Source organism: Acipenser ruthenus, chromosome 7 (assembly GCF_902713425.1).
Source record: "Acipenser ruthenus chromosome 7, fAciRut3.2 maternal haplotype, whole genome shotgun sequence".
In the NCBI taxonomy this organism is placed as follows: Eukaryota; Metazoa; Chordata; class Actinopteri; order Acipenseriformes; family Acipenseridae; genus Acipenser; species Acipenser ruthenus.
In genome coordinates, this window is record NC_081195.1 from 10,524,094 (window position 1) to 10,548,437 (window position 24,344).

General features: G+C 34.9%; 2 protein-coding genes across 2 annotated transcripts; both read right to left on the minus strand.

Moving 5' to 3' along the window:
• Window positions 1-485: 485 nt before the first annotated feature.
• Window positions 486-9,569, minus strand: LOC117416231 (dorsal root ganglia homeobox protein-like). The gene is made up of 7 exons (XM_034027320.3): window positions 9,287-9,569; window positions 8,700-8,814; window positions 7,453-7,553; window positions 6,791-6,892; window positions 4,677-4,849; window positions 4,477-4,589; window positions 486-2,250 (listed from the first exon to the last, which is right to left on the minus strand). Exons 2-7 carry the CDS (start codon window positions 8,755-8,757, stop codon window positions 1,985-1,987), a joined length of 813 nt encoding a protein of 270 aa, XP_033883211.1. The 5' UTR covers window positions 8,758-8,814; window positions 9,287-9,569; the 3' UTR covers window positions 486-1,984.
• Window positions 9,570-12,701: 3,132 nt separating this feature from the next.
• LOC117415773 (bone morphogenetic protein 2-like) lies at window positions 12,702-17,451 on the minus strand. The gene is made up of 5 exons (XM_059027882.1): window positions 17,094-17,451; window positions 16,749-16,888; window positions 16,538-16,654; window positions 16,203-16,389; window positions 12,702-13,492 (listed from the first exon to the last, which is right to left on the minus strand). Exons 1-5 carry the CDS (start codon window positions 17,404-17,406, stop codon window positions 13,044-13,046), a joined length of 1,206 nt encoding a protein of 401 aa, XP_058883865.1. The 5' UTR covers window positions 17,407-17,451; the 3' UTR covers window positions 12,702-13,043.
• Between the last annotated feature and the right edge of the window lie 6,893 nt (window positions 17,452-24,344).

Consider the following 24,344-nt stretch of genomic DNA (forward strand, 5'->3'; position numbering starts at 1 on the left):
ACAAAATAATACAGTTTTGACAGTGGATCCTATTCACAAATCTTTAGCTCTTGAGTTTTTGAACGAACATTTTGATAGATTCAATCTTAGAATCTTACAGTCTTGAACACTTTCCTGAATGTCAGTTTTATTTAACACACCAAAGAGTACTTAACAACAAAACATTCTTTAAATAACTCACAAGTTAAAGTTTTGTGAATTGGGCTTATTTTTTATTTTTTAATAAGACAATCAGAAACATGTGCAACCACTAGAGGCATTGTTATCAAGAAATTAATTCATTCAAAAGTATTCATACCCTTTGATGCTATGATAGAATTGTCTACAAGGTGCTAGAAATTTCAATATGATAATGCAGAACCTAATTCTAGAAAAGTCTAGGAAAATGTAAAGAGCTGTGTATATATATATATATATATATATATATATATATATATATATATATATATATATATATATATAGTTAGAATATGAAATGTGGGAGCTTTGATATTCCAAATAAATACAATTTTAATTTATCTGAATCCTTCATTTTATTAATATGATTTGTACAAAAAATCCACATCATGCACCACATACTTTTTATACACAACCAAACAACATAGCATCTGTATTTGCACAGTGCTCCCAGCGATACCAGGCAAGACTTTTGACGTTATCTAGTTCTGCAGATTCACTAGGGTGTCGCATCATGAATTATTAAATCACTACTTCGTGGTAATACATAATTCCTTATCAATTATTCATGCTAATGTGCGTGTAGTTTACTTAATTGTGTTACTGACGATCAAAAGTAATTTTCTGAAAATCCTCAAGGACACAAAATTTAATCAGCCTAACTACTTTACAGATGCAATGCTGTTAAGTATTCTTAATTTGCTGAACAGTTCTCTTATTTATGTACCTTTCTGGAGGAAACAAGAATTTAATCAAACAGTTAGAAGGAAGTTTTAGTGTACATGAACCCTAGTTATGAAGTGTTAGTGTACAAGTGTACATGGACTCAATAAATGGAAATGTATCCATTTTTAAAAGGCAGTGGAGTTCCTCAAAGTAAATAAATTAAGGAACCAACCGTTGTTTGTTTCTTGACGTTTTCTCCAGTTGTACAGGAAAGTAAATTATTAATAAGAGCCAGATGGCTCAAGCAACAGGCTACGAGAGATTTATATTGTTACATTAATGTTTATCTCTATAATTATTATATAATACAACAAACAAGCACAGGAATAGGTAATGATATGTAATTTTTTTTTGTTCACCTTACTACTCAAATTTGTATCAGAAATGCAAATTTGTATCAGAAAATCTTTTATATTAGATTTAAGCTTCTATCTGAAAAAAGCATTCACTGTAATTAACAGAAATACAGCCACATGTTTGTATACTCTGCATTCTTGGCACATTACAGATGCATTTTAAATAACTGAATGCATGAAACAAGATTTATAAATAAGAAACCTTGTATTACATTGTTTTCTTACTGAAAGGTTACAGGTAACAGTAGCTGTATAGTTTATATAAGCCTGATATCCAAAGATGATATGCTTCTTTATTCTTTCTTTTGCACTTGTCAGTATAATTTGTTGACCATATGTTTCTTTGTAATAGTTAGTACAACAGCACACTGCACCCTTAGCTGTCAAGGCGTTTTGTTTTATACCTTAAAACAATATTAGTTCCTCATATTTTGCTTTAGATCAAACATGAGAAAATGCTCTGTTATGAAAAGTACATATACATTAAAAATAAATGTGTCCTAATTTAGAGAATGCATTGATTTAATAAATACAAATAAATAAATAAATAGTCTGTTAGTTTGTTGGGGAAGATGAAAATAATCCCTGGGGATGAACTATCTTCTTTTAATTCAGTAGGGATTGACGACACAGCATCTGTATAAATGTAGAGGCAGTAGGGTTCTATCCACAGAGTAAATTTGATGCATCTTATTGTTCTGATACATGGCTTGCAAGATTGCATCTCACAAGTTTATTTTCTTTTCTAGCTGTTCCTTGGAGCGGTTTGACTTGTCAGGGCTGTTTTCCTGCGTGGGTTGCTTGGTTGCTGGGGCAGGGCTGCTGCTTGTGGAAGGGAGGAGGTTGGCTGATTGAAGCACAGCTTCAGAGTGTTCCCGTGCTTTCATCCGCAGTGCTGCCACACTGGCCGTGCGGTTACTCTGGCATCCATACGTGGGTAAGAAGGAAAGGCCCATTGGGTCTGGGACACAGCAAGAACAGAGTGGGCTCCCTTAGTGGAAATAAAAAAAAGATTTGTGTTAGGAGCCATCAATCACTGGTTGTAATCAATAAACACTTGCCAACAATATAATTGGGGCTTATACCCAGAAAGTATAAACTAAGAAATACAATATATAATCATGTAATATTCTACCTTAAATATAACAAGAGTCTTTAGGGAAAAGCTGACTAACAGTTCAGGAAAATGATTTATTTCATTTATACCATGCTTTTATATTAACAAACAATGGTTGATTAATATCTGTAAGATTTCGATGACTCCAAAACTGTATTTCTGTACTGAGCATGTATTATAGTTTGTCTACATTGTAAAGTAAGTATAATATCAAACTATGCTGTGCTAAAGTGGCAACAACTTAATACAAAAAATACTCAACTCAATTTTCTAAATGAAAACAAACATGGAAAGAAATAGATTAATAGAACAAACATATCTACTGATGTACTAAATAAAATAGCCTTCTCAACAAATATGTCCCTTATTTAAAAAAGAAAATATATTTTAAAAACCTTTAATAACACAGAATTTAAAATATCCAGATTACCCATAGATCCCATCAAGTCATGTGCTGTACACTAGCCTTACACTTACGATAAACACCCATTATATATATATATATATATATATATATATATATATATATATATCAGCCAACTTTCACTAGGTAATTGGTCCACAAAATGCCTGCTGGACTGCAGGTACACAGGTACACATCTTGGAATTAAACCAATATGTGGAATGGAAACTGTCAAGTGTTATTTAATCTGTAGTATTTTGTATTTAATTGTATCCTGATGTAACTATCACTGACACTGTTATCTGCTCCATTATTGAATCGTATTTTGTCATATACTTGTACTTGCTAGAACCGAAGTCATTGTATTTTATCTTGCTCTTAATTGTATTAATGCTTGTACAGTGATTCTTGAAATGTATTTTTGTTTACGACTGTAAGTCGCCCTGGATAAGGGTGTCTGCTAATAAATAAATAAATAAATAAATAAATAAATAAATAATAATAATAATAATAATAATAATAATAATAATAATAATAATAATAATAATAATAATAATAATAATAATATGAACACTCCTATAATAAAACTGCTGTATAGTTGATAGTTGTGGTCATTACCCAGAGTTGTCTTTAAATCATGCTAGAGGTGTTTGCACAATGTGTTAGGTCATTGGAGTTATAGTTTCATATTCTCTGGAACCTGTGGCCTCTGTCACCTCTGATAAAAGAACATGGGGATAATGTATAACAACAAAGGAATGCATGCACTCCTTGAGGCACCCCTCTCAGAGCTGCCTCCATATATAGGCCCACCCAGCAATGTTGCCATGACCAGGCCTCATTCTCTCTACACCAGGCAAACATGACTTAGTTGCTTCCTACTTAGTCTATTCAACATTGTTAACAAGCACACTTGAGTGATGTCATGTGACATATTGCATGACGTTTATGGGGACGCATGGGTCTTAATGTATGTGTATTATAAAGGTTTTTTTTTTTAAAAATAAAAGCTTGTGAATTTGTTTTTCACAGAGAAATGGTCTTCCTATTCATAACTATGCCTATTAATGATATAATAGTGTTGTTGTGTTGTTTTAATGCCTGCATTTTATTTAAAGTAAGGTATTTTCAATGTTACAATGTACATTTCTTGTTAATAGCCCCTATATGCTCTGCTCTATTAGGATTGGCAAAACGTCATTAATAATCAAAAAAGCATGATTACTATTTGAACTGACCAAGACAAAGAACAGATGTTGTAGCTGCAGTGTTTAACAGAGTTTAACACCTAATAAAGTTAATCATATTAATTCAAGTGAATTATATATATATATATTATATAATAGGTACAGCTATCTATACTAGGGGAAGGCAGTGAATATGTTAAATACACTTACAATCATTTTGATATTATACAGAAGCTACAGTAGATTTAAGTTTTAGGCTACTATATATACACAAGTCGATATGTTCTCTATCTATGTGTAGCTACACCGGGTTTGTAGGAGTCTGTTGTATAGCATAAACAATACATGGGGTAAACTGAAATCAAATAAAGCTCATTGACAGTGACCAGAAAGGCCTATACAGTACTGAAGGAAACTGTTTTCAGTTGACTTTTACAGAGGTAACCTACATTACCATCTCCCAAACAAGAACATATATAAAAACAGGCAGGATTTTTTTATTGCACTTACCTTTTAAGGTAGCAACTTGGGAAAGCGCTTGAGCATATGTAGCTGTATTGAGAAGTGTTCCAGGCAAGCAGGACTGGAAGAACGGACCACTGGGACCAACTGACCTGTTTAAACTAAAAACAAACAAAAAGGTCAGTTTCTTAATGTAAACGTTAACTGCAAACCAGAAACAGACATTATTTATGATACATTATACATACCTTTGTTGTATCTCCAAATGTTCCTTTTTATTCTTAGCCTGGTCGATTGGGGAAGGTGAATTCAAATTTCTAACAGGGGGTGTGCCGTCATTCAACTGTTCCTTACCCCCCTCTTGGTCCGAACTGCCTCTTTCGGTCTTCCTCCATTTGGCCCTCCTATTCTGGAACCACACCTAAAATAACAAATGTCTAGTTTAATATTTCTCATTGTGGGCCTAAGATGATATTGGAGGCCTATAGCAAAAAAGGAAATGTTCATGGTTTGTGATTCCATTGAGGGCAATGGGTTTTGTATTATTATTGTTATTATTATTGTTATTATTATTATTATTATTTATTATTATTATTATTATTATTATTATTATTATTATTATTATTAGTAGTAGTAGTAGTAGTAGTAGTAGTAGTAGTAGTAGTAGTAGTAGTAGTAGTAGTAGTAAATATAGTGAAATAGGTCCAAGTTGAAATAAATGGTCCACTTATTGTAACGCAGGCAGGGATGCCTGTGGACCTCAGCACAAGGCTATTCTGGTTTCCTGGTCACTTGAACAGTGTTTGCATCCATTATATTAAATACAAAACATCATGATACATTATTTACAGTTTACACCATTATCTTTTTTACACTTTTTTTTAAATTGAGAGGACCTTTCTTCTTCTTCTTCTTCTTCTTCTTCTTCTTCTTCTTCTTCTTCTTCTTCAATAAACTTCTGGTACTTAAATGCTGATCATATGCAGGACAGTTCTTGTATCTTAATTGAACGAAGGTCATTGGCTATAACAGCATTTAATTGAGCAATTTTTCATTATCATATTTTAATGACTTCCCACTGACAGTTCCCCTGCTTCTGTGAAAGAAGCATGATGAAGTCGTTTATTCCCTATTTAGTGATTGTTTGACAACATCAGATTCGATTAAGACTGTGCTTTCTAACACATTAATCATATTTGAATGGGGGCCATAATGAAAACATACCTTCCTCGATTCTCGTGTTATTGTATATATCTAAATAAAATAGATAGCATTCACTCAGCATAATAAAAGGCAACGGTTTACAGGCACAACAACAATATTCAGAATTTAATTGTCGCAGCACTATCTCACCCCTGCACCTTCCCTCATGATCTTCCCCTTCTGAATGGTCTATAATTGCCCCATTTATCTCAATTTGCTGTTCGGTCTTAAGGCTGCAATAGGCAATTGACACTTAAAAAGAGGGTCTACACACTACAACAAAAAGAACATTTATTTTCTAATAATAATGTAGGTTTAATATCCCTGCATGCTCCCACTGATTCGTGTTCAGATTTAATAATACGAATCGCGTAATCCGATTAGAGGGAAATAATTTGTTTACAATCCCTAATTTACAGATGCGAATTCCATTATCTCTCTGCAGTCGTTGGTTTTAAGCGATAGTAAGATGACCCAGGGGAACAAAAGGCAAACTATTATATTTCTTACAATTAAATCTGCGCTTGCACCACAACCAAAAAGCAAATCCGGAATGCAGGAAATTGCATATAGGACACACTGAATTTAATTAGATGTGACCATGTTTATAATATAGCAAACCGTCTGCAGAATAAGTAGACTAGAGAATATACATTCTTATCTTCTATTGTTCTGCAATCCAGAAAAGTAGAAAATATGTAAGCTCCATTAGTCTAAAACTGAACCTAAACATGTTCACTGCGAATATTTTTCATTGTTCTATGAACTGAAAAACATTATTATTATTATTATTATTATTATTATTATTATTATTATTATCTTATGTGAACGTTTCAAACCTATCTACAGCTTTAAGACTATCTCCCCTTTTTTTCCCGAAGCACGGAAATGGATGTGCGTTGATGTAATTTAGTACCTTAGAGACGCGGACAAATTAGTGTAGAGCATTATAACTGGTTAATTATGAATGACCGATTAATCAACCTAATCTAATATTCCACATTATGTTGATGTTATTAAAGTGCATCGTGAACATGACAGATATTATTCATATACTTTCTTTGGCCAAATGTGCTCTCAACATTCCAAATGTCAAAAAGTTTGCCAGTTTATATGTGGAATATTTAATTACAGTAGGCTACTGCACAGCAGTGTTTACCTGGACTCTCGCTTCTGTGAGGTTGATTTTCATCGCCAACTCTTCTCTCGTGAAAACATCTGGGTAGTGTGTCTGTGCAAATACTGCTTCCAATGCTTCTAACTATTAAACAAATATAAAAGCACAATTATGCTATAAGAGTACATCATATTGTTTATCTCATGCTTTAAAATGGATAAAAGGATAACAATCGTTTGTTTGTGGAAACAATTTATTTAAAACAGATTTTTCGACAGTTCTGAGTTAATGACTTTACCTTACGCACCCCTCATTGTCTCATTTTCACTCGTTCACTTGGCTCTAGACGAAGGCACCTTGCACGGTAATTTTGTAGTTTATAATGATTAGCTTATAAAGTCTACTGTGTTTTTACTGTGATCATGATTGAGAGATTTAACTTATCGTGCTTTCATTATTCTTCACTACATTTGATATACGTTCACAAAAGCATACCAAACAGACTATTAAAGCTAGTATTAAAGCCCAAATGCGGAATCTATATTTACTACGTAGGCTAATTGTATTTATATATGATATGTATGCTTCTCAGGAAGAAAAAAAAACAGATCAAATGTCGTGAAGGCCAACATAAATAGTTTGGATAGCTATGTCTGCAAGTATTTTGACTGTTTTAGTGAAAATAAATAAGCCACAGCTTTTACCTGCTGTAAAGTAAATGTTGTCCTGTTTCTCCGTTGTTTCCTGCGTAGGAAACCATCATCGAAGTCCCCCGTGGCGTGGTTTGAGAAACCGCTGGTGTTTACTGAAAGGTATATGGAGAGCACACATACACGTGTACAATTGATCCATTGCAAAATGTTACTTTTATAATTGAAAAATACAACCATTACACCTCACGAGGGTCCTGATTGTATGCTAAAGGGGAAAATATATATGTGTGTATTGCAAATAATAACATTTGAAGAACTTATAAAATATTAGTTTACCCAATATTAAAATATCTGAAATTGAGACTTTATTTATTTGTCATAGTGGGAAGGTTTAAAAAAGTGGTATGTTTATACTTATTAAACTGGGTTCAGTTATTATGAAGTAGGCCTGTTGTGGTAAATTAATGCATTTTAGGTTTAAACATGCACATTGTATTTATATAGGCCTAGTGTTTATTGCCGGTTTCCCTTAAGCATATGGTATCGTATCGTCGCAAATGGTCACTTATGAGGCTTCTCTTTTCTTTAAAAATGTTTTCAATATAACATAAAAGATTCATGTAAACTGCAGTTTAGCAAAGGGAGGAGCGTGACCACATTTAACTGTCGATTAGAGGCATGACATAAAACATCTGTGACAAAAAAAAACCTTCATAGCCTGGAGCTAAATGTAAGAGGTTTGCCCACAGAAGGGAGGCAGGTGGCAAAATGCAAGTTGTAAAAAAATTCGGATTCTCTATTGTAAGTGCTCACTATTAGCGTTATATTTTTTAATAATGTCTATCATTTACAAACATATATATTGTTTGCACACGCATTCTCATTTGGAGTTTAAATTGATAATCAAATGAAAAACAGAACATTTGTTGTTGAGCTAAACTTATTTAGCCTAGGTTTATGTTAAATTTAATTATCATGAAGCGATCTCAAATATTTACAATACTACATTTAGAATACTTAATGATTGCACGATAAATGCAAACACACCAGTTACAGACTACGTCATCTTCTTGTTTTACCTTAGTTAGAAAGCATTGTTGTCTACATGGTAAAGGATATAGATAACTGTGCATAATACAAGGTCAGACATTTCTGCAAAAAAAAAAAAAAAAAAACCACTGGAACATATACAAAACTAAAATAAATCAATTTTGTTTTCACGGACGACATGCTGTGTGGGTACAAGACTACTGCCCACCCAAACAGACAGATATTGCCTGCCAAAAAATTGTACTTACAGGTATTAGTCCGGCAGCATTCTCCGTCTAATTGTGGAGGACAATGAAAGTAGAACATTGCAGCTTACTTCGTTGAAACTGTGTAACCAATGACACTCGTAAACCTTACTGGATTCTGAAATACACATATACATACCATTTAATGTAACCTTTACAACAGTTACATACCTAAGTGCATCCGGGTTAATGGCAATACAGATTCATGCATATTAAAATGTTGTATGTTTCCGTATACTAGTACAGTATTTATTGCATGCTAACATATAATAAGATAACTTTAAGAAATCAAGAAGCTAACGAGGGTCAATAATGAGAAAACCTGTCCCAGCGCTCTTTAAAGTAACCGTAATAAATAAATAAAGAAATAAACATACATCGTATTATTATACAGGTAGATAAATTCAATTATTCTTATTTATTGAAATTAACATTCATTTCTTGAAGTGTCCTAAACTTTAATGTTTGGGACAGTGCGACCCAGTGATTTCATTAGCAGAAAGAAAACACACACAGTGTATACCCATTTTACATTTGTAATTCATTGTTAACAAAGAATATTGCATTACCGTAAATAGTATGATTCATACCTTTCTGTTGGCAGAACTGGATCACCACCGAGTTAATCTTGAGAGGATGTAAACTGTAAACTGCTGCTGTGTATGTTACCGGCAAAGACCAAGAGTGTACGTGCGCGAGAGAGAGAGCAGAGAGAGAGAGAGAGAGAGGGAGAAGAGAGAGAGAGAAGCCCAACCCTGGAAGTGACCAGATGTCTTTATATCTGTCTACACGCTCTGCCTCTCAGCACTTGCCTTTATAATCTCGCGCATAAATGGCCTTAATCTGATTATTTCCAGCATTGTGTTTTGTGAGTGACTTGGATAGGTCCACTGGGCTTTCCAAACTACTCACGTGGTCTAAAACGTCATTTCTCAGTAAAGACTTAAAACATATATACAGTATCTATTTTCACATATTTGCTTTGCGACAGGCTGTATTGTGATCCCCAGATCATAAACATTCACGCCCCGTGGACAGCCGCCATGCATATGGAGATCTTTTTTTCATAAGTCATCATCACAGCTTCTGTTTTTTTTTTTTGTTTTTTTTTTTAAATTTACAATCATATCCATAATTGCACATTAGATGGGTTAGGGGGTCCACTTTACACAAGGCTTCAGCTTCTAAGCGGCCGTACAACCAAATTTTGATTTTGAGCACAGCAAGGGGTCCGTGGATTTATGCTCGCTTCCTCTGCAAATGTTATGCTGCGGGACCCTTTCAATTAGTTTTAAAACGCATCAGAGACACAGAGGAGAGAGATCGTCGTTTATCTGCGTTGTGAAAATTAGGCTCTAAGTACCAGCTGAAATTTTCATGTCGAGGGCGGGATTGGACGAAATCACATAAACGGCAAAAAAGCAAGTATAATGGTGCATAATTGGTTCTCTAACAGCATTACACAAGGATAATAGCCTGTTACGGCCCGCTGCACTATTAAGTGCTTCCCTGGCGTAAAGCCTTTATGATATTAAGGGGGGAATATAATGATATTCTGGTTATTAAATGCGTGTAATTAATTTATGCAACACTGAAAATAAAGTTGGTATTACCTCGGCAAGATGCGTCAGAAGATTGAAATCAGACAACTGTTGATAACTTTTTGTCTATGTTTTGTCTAGACATTTTAAAAGGGCTGGTTGTTTTTTGGATAGACTTCAGAAGTTGAATATTTTATAAATCTCTAGTGCAGGGAAGTTTACAGTCGTATTGACCGGCATATATGCATCTTAAATGGCCAGTACTGGTTAATATACAGCAACTGCCTTAATTGTGTTTAACGATGTTATACACTTCGATTAAATTAAACAAAAGACCATTAACACAAAATGATTGTTGACCCATGTGTAGTTAAAGTACAAATATGCAAACGCAGCTTGTAACTTTCTAGAGGAAAATATCTCTGTGGTCTTATGTGGTCGAGTTCTAGAAAGGAGTAAGACATTTTTAAATAGGTCGATTGTATTTTGTTAGTTGCTGCGTGAGTGTTTTTGGTAAACGAGAACCTATCTTCAAAGTTTTAATTTTTATATATAATAATATATAAAAGTAATATTGTTTAGCATTAAGTGTAGTTCTTGTATTGTAACATTGTACATCTTGTTAGAATATGCGTATGTAAATATGGCCTATTAAAAGTTGCACATGATAAGGTGTGTTGTTTTATCAGTTATGAATCTGTGTAAAATACACGTATCACTGTACTCCCAGATGTTTAAGAATTATATTTTAAACACATTGTTTAATGAAGCACACAAAAAACGTGTTATCAAAATTTTACAGCTTACAGTTTACAGCTAGGCCTATTTGATATTTGGCATTTTAAGCGCAACGCTAGATATTTAAAAGCACGTTTTCAACACTGATAGTTGTGAAAGTGAAGTTTAAATAATGCAGGACAAAGTATACCTGGTTTTACAGTAACCAATAGTTGTTTAACAAGCAAAAAAAAAAAAAAAACAACAACAATAAAAACATCAATTTATACCAACGAACACGATGACGTCTAACTTGATTGAAGTGTTCAGCACCCTGGTCAGCTCCAGCGACTCACGCAGAGTAATTTCTCTCGGTCTTTCTTTCACAGTACACACGGTCAATTATAACAGGATGCAGCACGATGCCTTGTGTGTTTATGTGCAGAAATGCTCCGATTTGATACGCTCCGACTCGTGTTATTTATGGCTTTGTGTGTACTCTTAACCTGCAAGGTGGCTGTGTTTCTCCTAAACCTTCTACAGCAGTTGAAGTCATAATTTTAATCGGCTTCATACATGGTTCATTAATTGTTGTCCGGTTTCCAATAACACATACATTGTTATTTGCATGTCTGCAACAATATAGATATTTTCTTTCCTTAAAGTAACGTTTTTGTTTCGTGCATGTGAACTTTTATGTGAAAGTAACTGGTATATAAAGTTACGTCGGTGGCGCTCTAATTCATTTAAATTATAAATATATCATAAGATACTATTATTTTGGGTGAACTACTCAGTTTTGCATGTCGTAGAGACTACCCCTGTCAAAATGCCTATGAACAACAGATGTAGAAGCGAAATTAAAATACTCAAGTTAAAAGTGGACAATGCTAGTATAAATATATTTGAAAGGCTTTAAGATGCATGGGGTGATCTGTAAATAGGCCAAATGATACAGATTACACATTTAGAGTAGCCATGTGTAATACATTTGGGGTCCGTGTACAGCCTATTAAAACTATCAATAATAATAATAATAATAATAATAATAATAATAATAATAATAATAATAATACTTTGATAGTCTGCTATATTTTGGGGGGACACGGCTCTATATCTCCATCTGTTGAACATTTGGTTTTAGACGATGTTATGTTTCATTCTGTTGCTCTGTTTAGTTCGTGCAAAAAAGACAGACACGTACACGTACTTAAAAAAAACAGTTTTGAGATAAATGGGCCTTTTGGGTCAATATAGTATTTTATACTAGTATAAAATATTTTTGTAATTACATTAACAGATAAACAGACACTTTACTACAATACATTGCAAATTAGATACCGTGTGTAATGAGATACCCTCAGATTAATGCATTCAATTTGATGTACTTGCTATCTTCTTTTGTTGTACACACATACAGTACCATTATTTTTATTAAAACCACGAATGATAGACATATTTAAGATTTTAGTCATGCACAGGATATTGTTTTCATATTTGGTCAAAATGTGTCACAGCTAGAAACTGATTAAAAAGCAAACATGACAAAGAAAAGGAAAAACAAGAAAACAAGTCAAGTAGAAATCCTTATATTAATGATCTTTTTTTAAATGAATAAATACTTTAATTTAAGCAATAATCTAAAGTCTAGAATACAGTATGGAGATTTAAAATATTTCAAAACAATTTTTTATTCTACAAAAAGACAATTAAAATTATGTTATAATTTTTTTATTGACTCAGTCTCTGTACATTTTAAACAATTAATATGACCAGTTTTATATTTTAACAAAAAATAAAGTCATAAACTGTACATTTTAATTAAGGATAAAAAATAATAATACTAGTAAAAGCCTCAACATATTTTAAACAGTTATCTGGAGCAAGAACCACATTTTTAATACAATAAATTGCAAATGTTAATGTTTTTTAATACATCATTATGAAAGACTTCTATTGCCCTTGAAAAGTTTGAGTTTGTATACCCCTTCCCCCTTGTCCAGAATGATGTAATTGGGGTTTAAATTAAATTAAAACATATATGCTGATGCTATATATATGCTGATGCTATATAGCTCATTCATATCCATTAATGACACCCACAGCTTACTGCCACCATATCATCATATTGTTTAAGAACTACATTTTCTTCATCGTCAAAATACAAAAGATTAATGGAGTGCAGTTTATCTGGCACACAACAAGGCATTTCCACATCTCGTGAGAGTTTCAGAGCATTCACAATAGACTGGACAGTAGCATGGTTGGTGGCTCTCAAGCCTTCCCCAAGGGGAAATGGACAAGACCCCTTGCAATGATAAGCATTGTATCCTTTAGGTGAAATGATCCATCCAGACCAACCAATCTCCTCAAAGTCTACGTAGAGAGGGAGCCTTTGGCAAGACATGGGGTTCCTTTCAGCAGACACAGAAGCAGATCGGATTTTTCTGCTTTTGTTTACCTGGTAGTCTGAAGGCACTGCATTTTCACCTGGGGCAGGAACATGAGGGATATCATCCTTTGCTAAAGCTTTTTGACCTAAAAATAAATAAAGACCATTAAATAACAGTACCTTGACAAACCAAAATAGGTCTATCTTATTTTACAGATGCTGCAGGTATATTAAGATTGTGTGACTACACTGGTCACAGGGAATGTTTGAAATTCCCTGTCAGGAAAGAAAAGAGAAGCATAGCAAAACTGTACCTGCCATTATGATTTTACCACATGTCTCCAACATCTTAGACTCCACATGTCAAAGCGTTTTCTTTTTCTTGTGGTTAGGTTTTACTTTTAGGATCTGATGTTCAGTTCTAGTTTCCTGTCATAGACTTATGCAACATAGGTGTGGAGAGCCAACGTGTCTTTATATTAATGAGTTCCAGTTCCATCTAGTTCACTGCAGTGTACTGCCAGGCAAACTAAAGTAAACTTGATCCAAAGTGGGAGATCACTAGATGGTGCTGGCTCTTACTTCTAGAAGAAATCTAGCCTGCTACATATACAGTTGTAGGCAAAAGTTACATACCCCAATGGAAATTTATAATTTCTCGAAATTTCTCAAAAACAAAGAATTATAGGAAAAATCTTGTAGCAAAAGTTTGGCTTTTGTGGATGAGGAAAAAAATGCTAATTCAAAAATATTTATATATACCCTTTGATGCTATGACAATATTGTCTACAAGGTGCTAGAAATTTCAATATGATAATGCAGAACCTAATTCTAGAAAAGTCTAGAAAATGCTGGACTGTAGGTGAACATTCTTAGAGAGTATAAAAGAGTTAGGCATAGGATGATTGCTGTCATTACCAATAATTTAATATGGGACAAAGTAAAGAGTTATTTGAAGACCTTAGGCAGAAACTTAATTATTGTCATAAAGCTGGAGAAGGATACAAGAATATTTCCAAGCACTTGAGTATCCCAATTTCAACTACTGTTTCTATCATCAAGAAGTACAACTCATGATACTGTCCCAAAGCTCCCTCAGTCTGGAAGAAAGAAGGTTATTTCACCAAGAACAGAGAAGAATTGTACGGAAGGTTAATAACAATTTGAGATTGACTGCCAAAGATATTCAAAGTGACCTGGCTGCAAGTAGGACAAGGTCTCAATGGTTGCAGGCCAAGGAAAAAGCCACTCTTAGGAAAATGCACAAGGACAATCGCTTAAAGTTTGCAAAAAAATCAAACTATTTGGTCACACTGATAGTCATTACGTTTGGAGAAAGTCTGGTGAGACATACAAAGAAAAGACCACCATACCTACTGTCAAGCATGGAGGTGGTAATATCCTTTTATGGGGCTGTTTTTCCTCTAATGGCACAGGAAATTTAGTTCCAATACATGGTAAAATGGATTCCATAGCATACCAAAAGTTATTGGCCAATCATCTTATACCCTCCGCTACAAAACTTGGTTTTAAGCATAACTGGACGTTCCAACACGACAACGATCCAAAGCACACATCAAAATCTACTTCAAAATGGTTAAAGAAGAATAAAATCAATCCTGGAATGGCCCAGTCAAAGTCCCAATCTAAATCCGACTGAGAATCTTTTGTATGAGTTGAAGAAGGCTGTGCACAAGAGAAGTCCTCAGAATTTGAATAAACTGGAACAATTGTGCATTGAAGAATGGTCAAAAATCACTAAGGAATGCCAAAAGTTCATTGACAAATATCCTAATCGTTTAAAATTATTGCTAAAGGTGCCTCACCTAGCTATTAATTTCATTTACATTGTCAGGGTATGAATACTTTTGAAGTAGCTTTTTTGGAGTTAAAATAATTGCTGAAATAAATAACTGTAGACATCTGTTTCTTGTAACATTGTTTCCTCATTCACAAAAGCAAAACTTTTCCTACAAAAGATTTTTCCTATAATTATTTGTTTTTGAAAATGTTCTAGAAATTAAAAATTTCCATTGGGGTATGTAGAATTTTGACTACAACTTTATGTAAGGCAACCAACGAGAACTTGTAACTTTTTTCCACAACATTTGGTGTCCTCTCCACATTCCCTTCATGTGCTAACATGGTCCTTAATGCTGAAAATAATTCTGATGCATTAGTTTTTTTTTATTTTATTTTAAAGAAAAAGGTTTAAATAAGGCATTTGTCTTCAAAAACTCTAAAGTAACAACAAGAACTATTAGCAAGGTTATGAAATACATTTTCACAGAGTATACTGTATCCTAAAATATTATTTATTTTGCACAAATGTTATTTTCAGTATAAAATACTTTATTGTTTACTCTGAGTTTTCACTTTCCCTATCAATAGTAAAATTACTGGATGTTTCAATACAATGTGTTAGGCATGATTGTATTTATTAATGAACATCATTCTCACTTACAGGTACCGATCTAACATAATACCACTGTTTTACTTGGATTGGGAGAGTTTTAATATGTATCTATTTCGGGACCCCAAGTAAAACAAAATAATAACAACCACCACATCGACTTGGGGTTTATATTAGATATCTAAAAGGTCATATTTTAATTATTATCTAAAGACAGTGCAGTTTAAAAGCTACAATGAGATGTACAGGATAATTTATATATTGATATGTATTTGAGTCTATGATGTCAACATGCCTATCTACAGAAAACAAGGTATTGTTATTTATACAGCCTACACGACTTTTGTATGTTACTGGACGTATTGCCATCACGCTAACTTTTTTTTTTTTCAAGAAGTTTAATATCAATGGAAAATCGATATAAAATAAGCAGTAATCATTACCCAGCAAAGGTGAAATGTTTGTAGCTGTAGACCCCCTTCTCCCATCGTCGGAGAACAGCACAAGGAAGGCATGTTTCCCATGCTTTTGGCTTCTTCCAAATCTGGATTCCAACGAATTTCCCGAAGGCAGTGTGGTGACAATAAGGAATCCGTGATTTGAGCTACTGTCAATAATCCATTTAGACACCTACAATGAGAACATTGAACAGATGCAATTATATTGAGCTGCTGTCATGAATCCATTAGACATCTACCAACAGACACAAAAACAGATACAACTACAATAAAATACCTTTCAACTACGGTGTGTTAGATATAACAATAAATGCGCTTACCGTTTGAGTGACATTAATCACTTCCCATCCTTGAGTATACAGCGGTAATAATCTTGATGTAACCAGGTTCCCTCTCCATGGCTTAATCCCGCTATCCAGTAACTCATAAACATCAATCTAAAAATAATGGAAGAAAATGAAAACTTTACTGATAAGCAAACATCGTCGATTGCATACTGAAGGTGTAAGGTATGAAGGGTTTGGTACTTACTTTGCAAAAATGATGTCCAAATGATTTCCCAGGGACGATACTCTGTTTCTGTCTAAAAATCCGAAGTTCAGCTTTAATCATTTTTTCTTTTTTTCCAAATGAGGACAAGTTGAAGTAGTAATGTGAGTGATCGGAATGAACTAAAGAAAGAAAGAAAGAAAGAAAGAAAGAAAGAAAGAAAGAAAGAAAGAAAGAAAGAAAGAAAGAAAGAAAGAAACGTTCAGGAATCGTTATTTGTGATGAACACACCACCACAATTTCTTTTTTAAACATTTTTACCGATCATTTCAGATTATTTTAAATGTTAAACTACGCGCGTTTGATTCTTGTGTTGTTGTTACTCACCTTTATCCTCAAAACTTCGCACGACATTGCCTTCCAAAATTCCCGGATCCTTTGTTATCCCGTCCGAGTCAGCAACAGCATTGAACAGATCTACCATGAATTGCGGGGGTTTCCTGTGAGGTAAAGCGTTTTGTGGTACATCTCCAATGTCAAATAACTCATGCAATCTCTGGATTGCCTTTGAAACAACCTCGTGTGTGTCTTTTTTCTCCGTTTCCCTCGCCAAGAGTCGTTGTGGGACTCTAAGCGGTACAACTGGATCCAATAGCAACAGCAAGACAGCGCAGACACATAGCCTGGGTAATAATAGCATGATGGCAATTGCTACAAATTCAAATGTCTGACAGCAAGACGTATACTGTGTGACTCGGAGGAGTCAATGACAACTATCCATTACTCTCGATCCCGAACTGGTGATGTAGAGACAGAAACAGGTCCATATAAAGCCGTTCGTAAGTCCATTGAGTTTTGCATACATAAGAAATGCAATTATTTGGGTAGTGTTTTGATGACATTGACAAAGTGGACAACACATCAGTAACACGATAGGCCTGAATAAACAGTGTTAATTGATTACATTATTACAGGCCAGTTGGGCCTTTGTCGTTTGTTTAGGTTGTTTGCAGGTCATCGTGTCTCAAACATCCCAGGGATGCATCCAGATTCAAAGGCTAAGCTTCTGAAGCTTGTATTTACACGTTTACAATTCTTTCAGTAAAACCGGGAAACTGTTCTTTCTATCTTAAGTTGCACCACCCCACCCCCCCCCCATATTTTTAATTTTCTGATAAATTCTCTTCCAAATTGGTCAATTATTTTGTCATTAATTAAACTGGGACATTTTGCTATTTGCTCCTTTTGTGGTCGGTTGCTGAGGCGTCATTATAAAAAATGTATTCGCACATGCATTTTCATGTATTTTCGCAAATATTACAGATGCGTTTTAAATTCATAGGCCGTAGTAACCCATTACGAATACATTTATTATTTAAACTAATTGCACCATTGCAAAATGTGCAGTATTTACTTCTGATAAAACGGCTTGATTTTTCATTTTTAACAGCAACATGGTGCCAATTCTGCACGGGAGCAAAGGGCTTTGAATAACAGATAGTATCAGAACTCTGTGAACACGTCGGTATAGCAAAATAACTACATAATGGGAAATAATGTAATCAACAGACAAAAACCTGGTCAATGTTGAGCTCTACTACTTTGTAAATTATAGTTAGTTTGTTCCTATTGTTTTCAATGGGATCCCAGTCTGTTGTCAGTGCTACCAGCCCACAGTTTCAATTAAAAGTAAACACAGAAGACAGATCTGTGACGCAAATGAAAACCAAAAGATTTACGCGCTGCCGCATTTCCTCGATATCGAAACATACATTTTACGTCATATGGACACTTATTCTGCAAAGCCTTCCTAAAATAGTGAATGTCGTAGTCTACCAAAATAAAACCACCAAGTGCCCCCCAAAATCACACGTCTATTCACAGACAGTTAAGGGAGTAGAGGATTATCTTCAATCGAGTTTGTAGTTGCTCAGAGTAAGAAGATGAGAACAATGATCCCGCAGATTATTGTCCCGATCAAAGGGGGGATTGGCCACCTTCATGTTTGTGTAATTAATGTGTGATCGATGGGTATGGCCAGGTAATCTAATTCAAATCATTAACTGGTACGACTTGGAACCCCGCCTCAAAGTGACACGTTTTGTATTTTTTAATAAAAACAAAGTAATATAAACGTGAAAAGAAAGATAAAGGGACTGTGGGTTGTAAAAAAAAAAAAAAAAATGCTAGTGTACTCAACAATCCACAATAGAACGATACTGGTTCAAAAGTATCCAATTAGTCTGCATTACAGACATCTTATGTCCACGTCATGTTATTAAAATTATTTTTTACTTTTTGACCCATTTTACTGTCTTACATTGAATTTTATACAAATTCCGAACCCTACTGCACCTAAATGTGTTTTTTGAATGTATTTTATTTTTTTTTTTAATGTTAACACAGAACCCAAGCAGTGTAGGCTAAACAAGGCAAAACAGTATTAAAGACAATTAAATAACCAAAGTTTAAATGTAAGTATTGCCTGTATTCTGAATGGTGTTCAGGTTTCCTGGTGAATATCCAGCCTGTACAGGACATCTATCTCGAAGCTTTTATAAATCTGTAGGTTGTCATACCAAGCCAGTCCTTGATTACGACTTTTCTTTACTAAACATATTTGGCTGGGAGTTGAACATGAAGGGAAAAAACAGTGACTCTTACCCCTGCACAACTACCTGAAAAGGGGAATGTGCTTTACTGACGTTACACCATTCACACACTTACTCTTGATAGGTCTGTTGAACAGCAATGTGAATAATATTATAACGGCGGGTCAGTTTGGACTGCTTGGGACTGGACGCTGGGAGGGGAGCAGGAGTGTTAGTGTTAGGTATTGGGGTGTGTGTGTGTGTGTGTGTGTGTGTGTGTGTGTGTGTGTGTGTGTGTGTGTGTGTGTGTGTGTGTGTGTCCTGTCTTCACCGCTGTTTGTGTGTGTGTGTGTGTCACCCTGGGTGAGTCTGTGAGTGGAAGCGCGTTTCGTGCCTGGGCAGTGCTAGCGTGCTGCATAGGGTGTCACGTGCACAGTGCCGCTGTGTGAGAGAAGGGGTTGTGTTGGCTCTCCCTGTGATTTGTGTTCGGTTCTGCCAGTCAGCTGCTTGTGCGGGACAGAGGGTCTGATCTGTGTCTATGTAAGACGTGCCCTTGTGTGTGTGACCCAATAGTCCTCGGGGGGGATATCTATATATCTATAGGGCAGCAGTGTGGAGTAATGGTTAGGGCTCTGGACTCTTGACCGGTGGGTTGTGGGTTCAATCCCCAGTGGGAGACACTGCTGTTGTACCCTTGAGCAAGGCACTTTACCTAGATTGCTCCAGTAAACACCCAACTCTATAAATGGGTAATTGTATGTAAAGTGAAATAATGTATAATGTGATATCTTGTAACAATTGTAAGTCGCCCTGGATAAGGGCGTCTGCTACGAAATAAATAATAATAATATTTATGAGCTACCTGCGCGCAGCTCGGGGTTTGTGTTGTGTTTTGTGTCGTTGCCTACTGAAAATGAGAAACTGTGGGTGCGACTGAGGGAGCGTGTGAGCTGTGACCGGAGAGAATATGCAGTGAAAGTGTCAAGACAGGAATTCTCTGTAGTTTTTCAAATAAAACCACCATTTTGAGAATTCAACACCATCTTCCTGAGTACTACTTCCTAAACATGAAAATGTTACAATATACTAGCTTATACAAGCTTATTATGATCGTTTGCAACTCAGATGAAAGCTTTCAATACAATCGGGATAATACATAATCATTATTTACAAAATGTTGTCTTGTTACTTGTTAAAAACTGTATCTTTACTGCCACACAACTTGCAAATGTTGTAAAACGGAAGGACAAACTGTAGTGTGAAAGCTAGGGCGTCTGCATTGCAAGCTGCATTGGAAGCATGCCTTGGGTTTGATTCCCACACAGGGTTTATATTGCAAATTAAAAAAAAAAAATTAAATGCATTTTATTTACGTGTACAAACACATTTTTGATGTGAAAAATGTAGTTGATATGAATGACACTTTCATTGAACATACATAATTTTGGGGTCCCCGAATGTCTTACCTCGTAAAAGTACTGCCACGCGGCGTGCAAGGTGCGTCATACAACCAAGTTTAAATCCTGGTTGTGTGATGCAGCCGGTCTTCGTTGGGGATCCCGTGTGGGGATTGCGGGGCAGAGATTTGTTGGGCTGGTCTTGTCCTCCAGAGGCCGGTAGCCTGCAGACATCCGTTCTTGAGTTCCTGGGTTTAAAAAGACACTGAATGTCCTGTGGATCGGAGGTCGCCCACTGAGCTTCGGGTCCCCGAGCTGTGTGGGGAATCGCCGAGGTGAAGGAGAAATAACAATAATAATAATAGTAGTAATTGGGCATTTCAAATTTTGGAGAAAATCAAGGGAGTTGACAACAGAACTGGCAGAAGGCATCCATCAACAGTACGAAGGTCACTCTTAAAATCAGGACTTAAAGCATGCGTTGCCTCTGTGTACCTCTGTTAAGAAAGGGGAACAAGACTAAAAGGCTAAAATATGCATACAAACACAGAAATTGGACTATGGAACAATGGTCAAAGGTGCTTTGGACTGTTAATGGATGGACAACAACACCTGTGCCTTCTGCCAGTTCTGTTGTCAATTCAACACTTATCGTCCTTCTATTCCTTAAGAATATTATCTTCAAGTATTGCTCATCCTTGTTAGACAGCTTTTTGGGTCTTCCAGTCCTGGGTTTGTCAATTACAGATGATGTTTCTCTGTACTTGTTGATTATGCTTCGGATACCACACCTTGAAAATCAAATGATGCAAGCTATTTCACTCAGTGTTTTTCCTTCTTTATGCAAGTGAAGGTTGATATAATAGCAGAAAACACTAGTGGAGGCTTTGAGTAAATTGTTGATGCTTATAATGCATCAGAGTAGAAAAATGCAACATGTCAAAGACTTTTGCACAGCAGTATATATATATATATATATATATATATATATATATATATATATATATATATATATATATATATATATATATATATAATTTGGGATTTGAACCCTAACTAGCCATACTTTCTATTCCCATAATGTGTGTGTTATTATCCATTACATTTCCAAAAACACATTGGAAATGTGAAAAACACCAAGTTATCAAAAGTGCCCAGCCATTTAAAGTGGCGATATCTAAAAAACAAGACAAGTTTCAAGAAACCATTGGGGCAACCTTGCCCAGCACAAAGCAAATAGGCACAACTGTAAAAGCAACAGGCTTGGCTTGTGTTTTTCAGGCACAATAAAAGCAGATTGAACTTTTACAGTTGTGCAATGTTGCAGCAATAAAACACGGATCCCCAAAGACAGGAAAACATTTTAATGTGTTGTATTTATCAGGAAATTGATTAAGGACTTCACACCCTGGTCAGAGATTTAATTGGTTTCATTTATTAATTAAATTGATAGCAGATAGTGCTAAAGTTGCCAACCTGTTATTGACCATTGTGACGTATATGACCCCTTTTAACATAAGCCTTTATACTGCTTGTTACTTGTAACATCTCAATCCAAATGCAACTTTTAAGTAGTTAAATGAGTATGCGGCAAAATCACCACTGCATAGTTTAGTTAGTTGCCCACAACTAAATCACACAGAGTATTCACTTTCGATTGCTAAAGTGGTATTAGCCGCCTTAACACTTAATTTGCACATTTATTAAGCTTTAATTAAAGTCGCTTTCTTAACAGCATTAACTAAAACAATTACAATTCATTATTAAAACAGTCATTCTAATAATTCAGTTACTGTTGTAGAAATACTTCATTTGATAAACTATTGTTTGTGTCAAAGCTGGCTGCCAATACTGCCTAATAATGGATAGTAACAGCAATAGAAAGCAAAAGGTAGTCCAGTTAAAATGCCAGTCGTTTGAAATGTATAACATTGTCGTGCTTGTACTGAATAAAGCACCAGTTCTCAATTGAGCTCTTCTATTGCTGGAGGCAGGGGAATACAAAAGGAATGATCCAAGATGAATGCAACCATTTTAATGGTATTTAATTGATTTTTTACTAACTGGAAATATTTAAAAAAAAAAAAAAAAAAAACGAAAATATAACCGATGCCAACTTTATTTTGGTACATTTTAAAACATTTGCGAAACAACTATTCTATTCAAATCTGACTTTGAAATTAGAATTAATTGAATGGTTAAGAGAAAAGACATCTGATGAAAAGCTAAGTAAGATAAAATGTATGTTTGCTCAGTCTTGAACAAATTAATTCAATTGAATTTTACAGATATGGAAAGTATAACATTTGCCAGTTATCAATTCGTTTATCTGCATCTGTGTTATAAGAATACAATACATTTTTTAAAGAAACTTCAATGACTTTTCTTGTTTTACTGGGTTCAAAGCTATCTAGGTAGCGATGCACAATGGGGATGAGCTTTGTTTAACTAATTGTATTTTATAAGTAATGTATCTATTGCTTAAGCATACCCATTTTGTATTAGGTTGGTTGGGAAGGTTTTAAATCATAGTTTGCCTGTTTATTACAGCCATGATACAGTAAATGGGATTCACAGGCACAGCTACTAGCATGGGTGATGTTTATGGTTTGTTCCTAGTGCCCACATTTGAAAGTAATATATGTTTTGCTTCTTCAACCAAACAGGCAATTGATCTGAACAGCAGCTAATCTAAACAGTCACTGTTTAAATCCCAAGTGGACATCTGTCTCTCTAGTTTATTTTTGTCTGTAAAAATATGAGCATCTGCCATGGTTTAGATCAACTGAATAGCCCCTAATGTGTGCATAGGATCCTGTCAGCAAAGATTTGATTTACCCATTGTGGATACCATTCATTCTCACTAAAATACGGTGTAGTGTTGCTTCAGTTAGTCTTTATTTAGATCTGCTTTTATCACACGCAACGTAATACACGTGCAAGGTGTTTTTGTGTTGATGCTATTGTGAACTACAAGCAACTTGTTACTGTGAACATCATAACCACTGTACAGCTGTGGGCCCAGTCTAGAAGGATCAGACCTGATCATTATCCATGCACTTCTGCTATCAATAATCTAATCTGATCCAAGATAATGTAATGGATGGGTGTGGGCTTATGTCATTTGATTCATAAAATATGACCACATCACAATAAATACTGCCCCAAACATATTACAAATAGTTTTTAGCACATTTTTAATTTATTCTTTTTCATCTTAATATGCCACTAATCACACCAAAAGTTGATAGGACTTTTGACCTTGATCACTGTCTGAGTGACATTTTCTCAATGACAAAGGTTAGAACTGTTCCCTGGCCAACAGCCAACAGTACCAAGAACAGCATCAAGTAGTTTGAAACCACATCACTTTAATGGAAGTCACCCATATTCTGTTCCTCTACAGTGTACCTGGCATTCTTTTGACCAAATATAAGCTAACCTTTTGCATATGTTATATGCATAAGAAAAATGACCCAAGGGTCACTTGAAGACATTTGTAGATTCTGTAGATAAAGAAGCTTCAAGATATAGAGTGTTGGTAAATCTTGGGTATTCAGTTGTTTTAAAACAAATCCTGGGAAAAAAAGAGTTTAGAAGTGGGCAAAATCTAAAACCAGTTAGTAATAATTAATTATACACAATATGGG

Excerpts from the sequence above, each read along its gene's own strand:
- LOC117416231 (XM_034027320.3), bottom strand. The coding sequence starts at position 8,757 with ATGTTCTACTTTCATTGTCCTCCACAATTAGACGGAGAATGCTGCCGG. Across the intron at positions 6,893-7,452 it reads CAACATTTACTTTACAGCAG|TTAGAAGCATTGGAAGCAGT; the intron begins GTAAAAGCTGTG and ends TTTGTTTAATAG. Across the intron at positions 4,590-4,676 it reads CATTTGGAGATACAACAAAG|TTTAAACAGGTCAGTTGGTC; the intron begins GTATGTATAATG and ends GTTTGTTTTTAG.
- LOC117415773 (XM_059027882.1), bottom strand. The coding sequence starts at position 17,406 with ATGCTATTATTACCCAGGCTATGTGTCTGCGCTGTCTTGCTGTTGCTA. Across the intron at positions 16,889-17,093 it reads GCGAAGTTTTGAGGATAAAG|TTCATTCCGATCACTCACAT; the intron begins GTGAGTAACAAC and ends TTCTTTCTTTAG. Across the intron at positions 16,390-16,537 it reads TGATTAATGTCACTCAAACG|GTGTCTAAATGGATTATTGA; the intron begins GTAAGCGCATTT and ends TTCTCATTGTAG.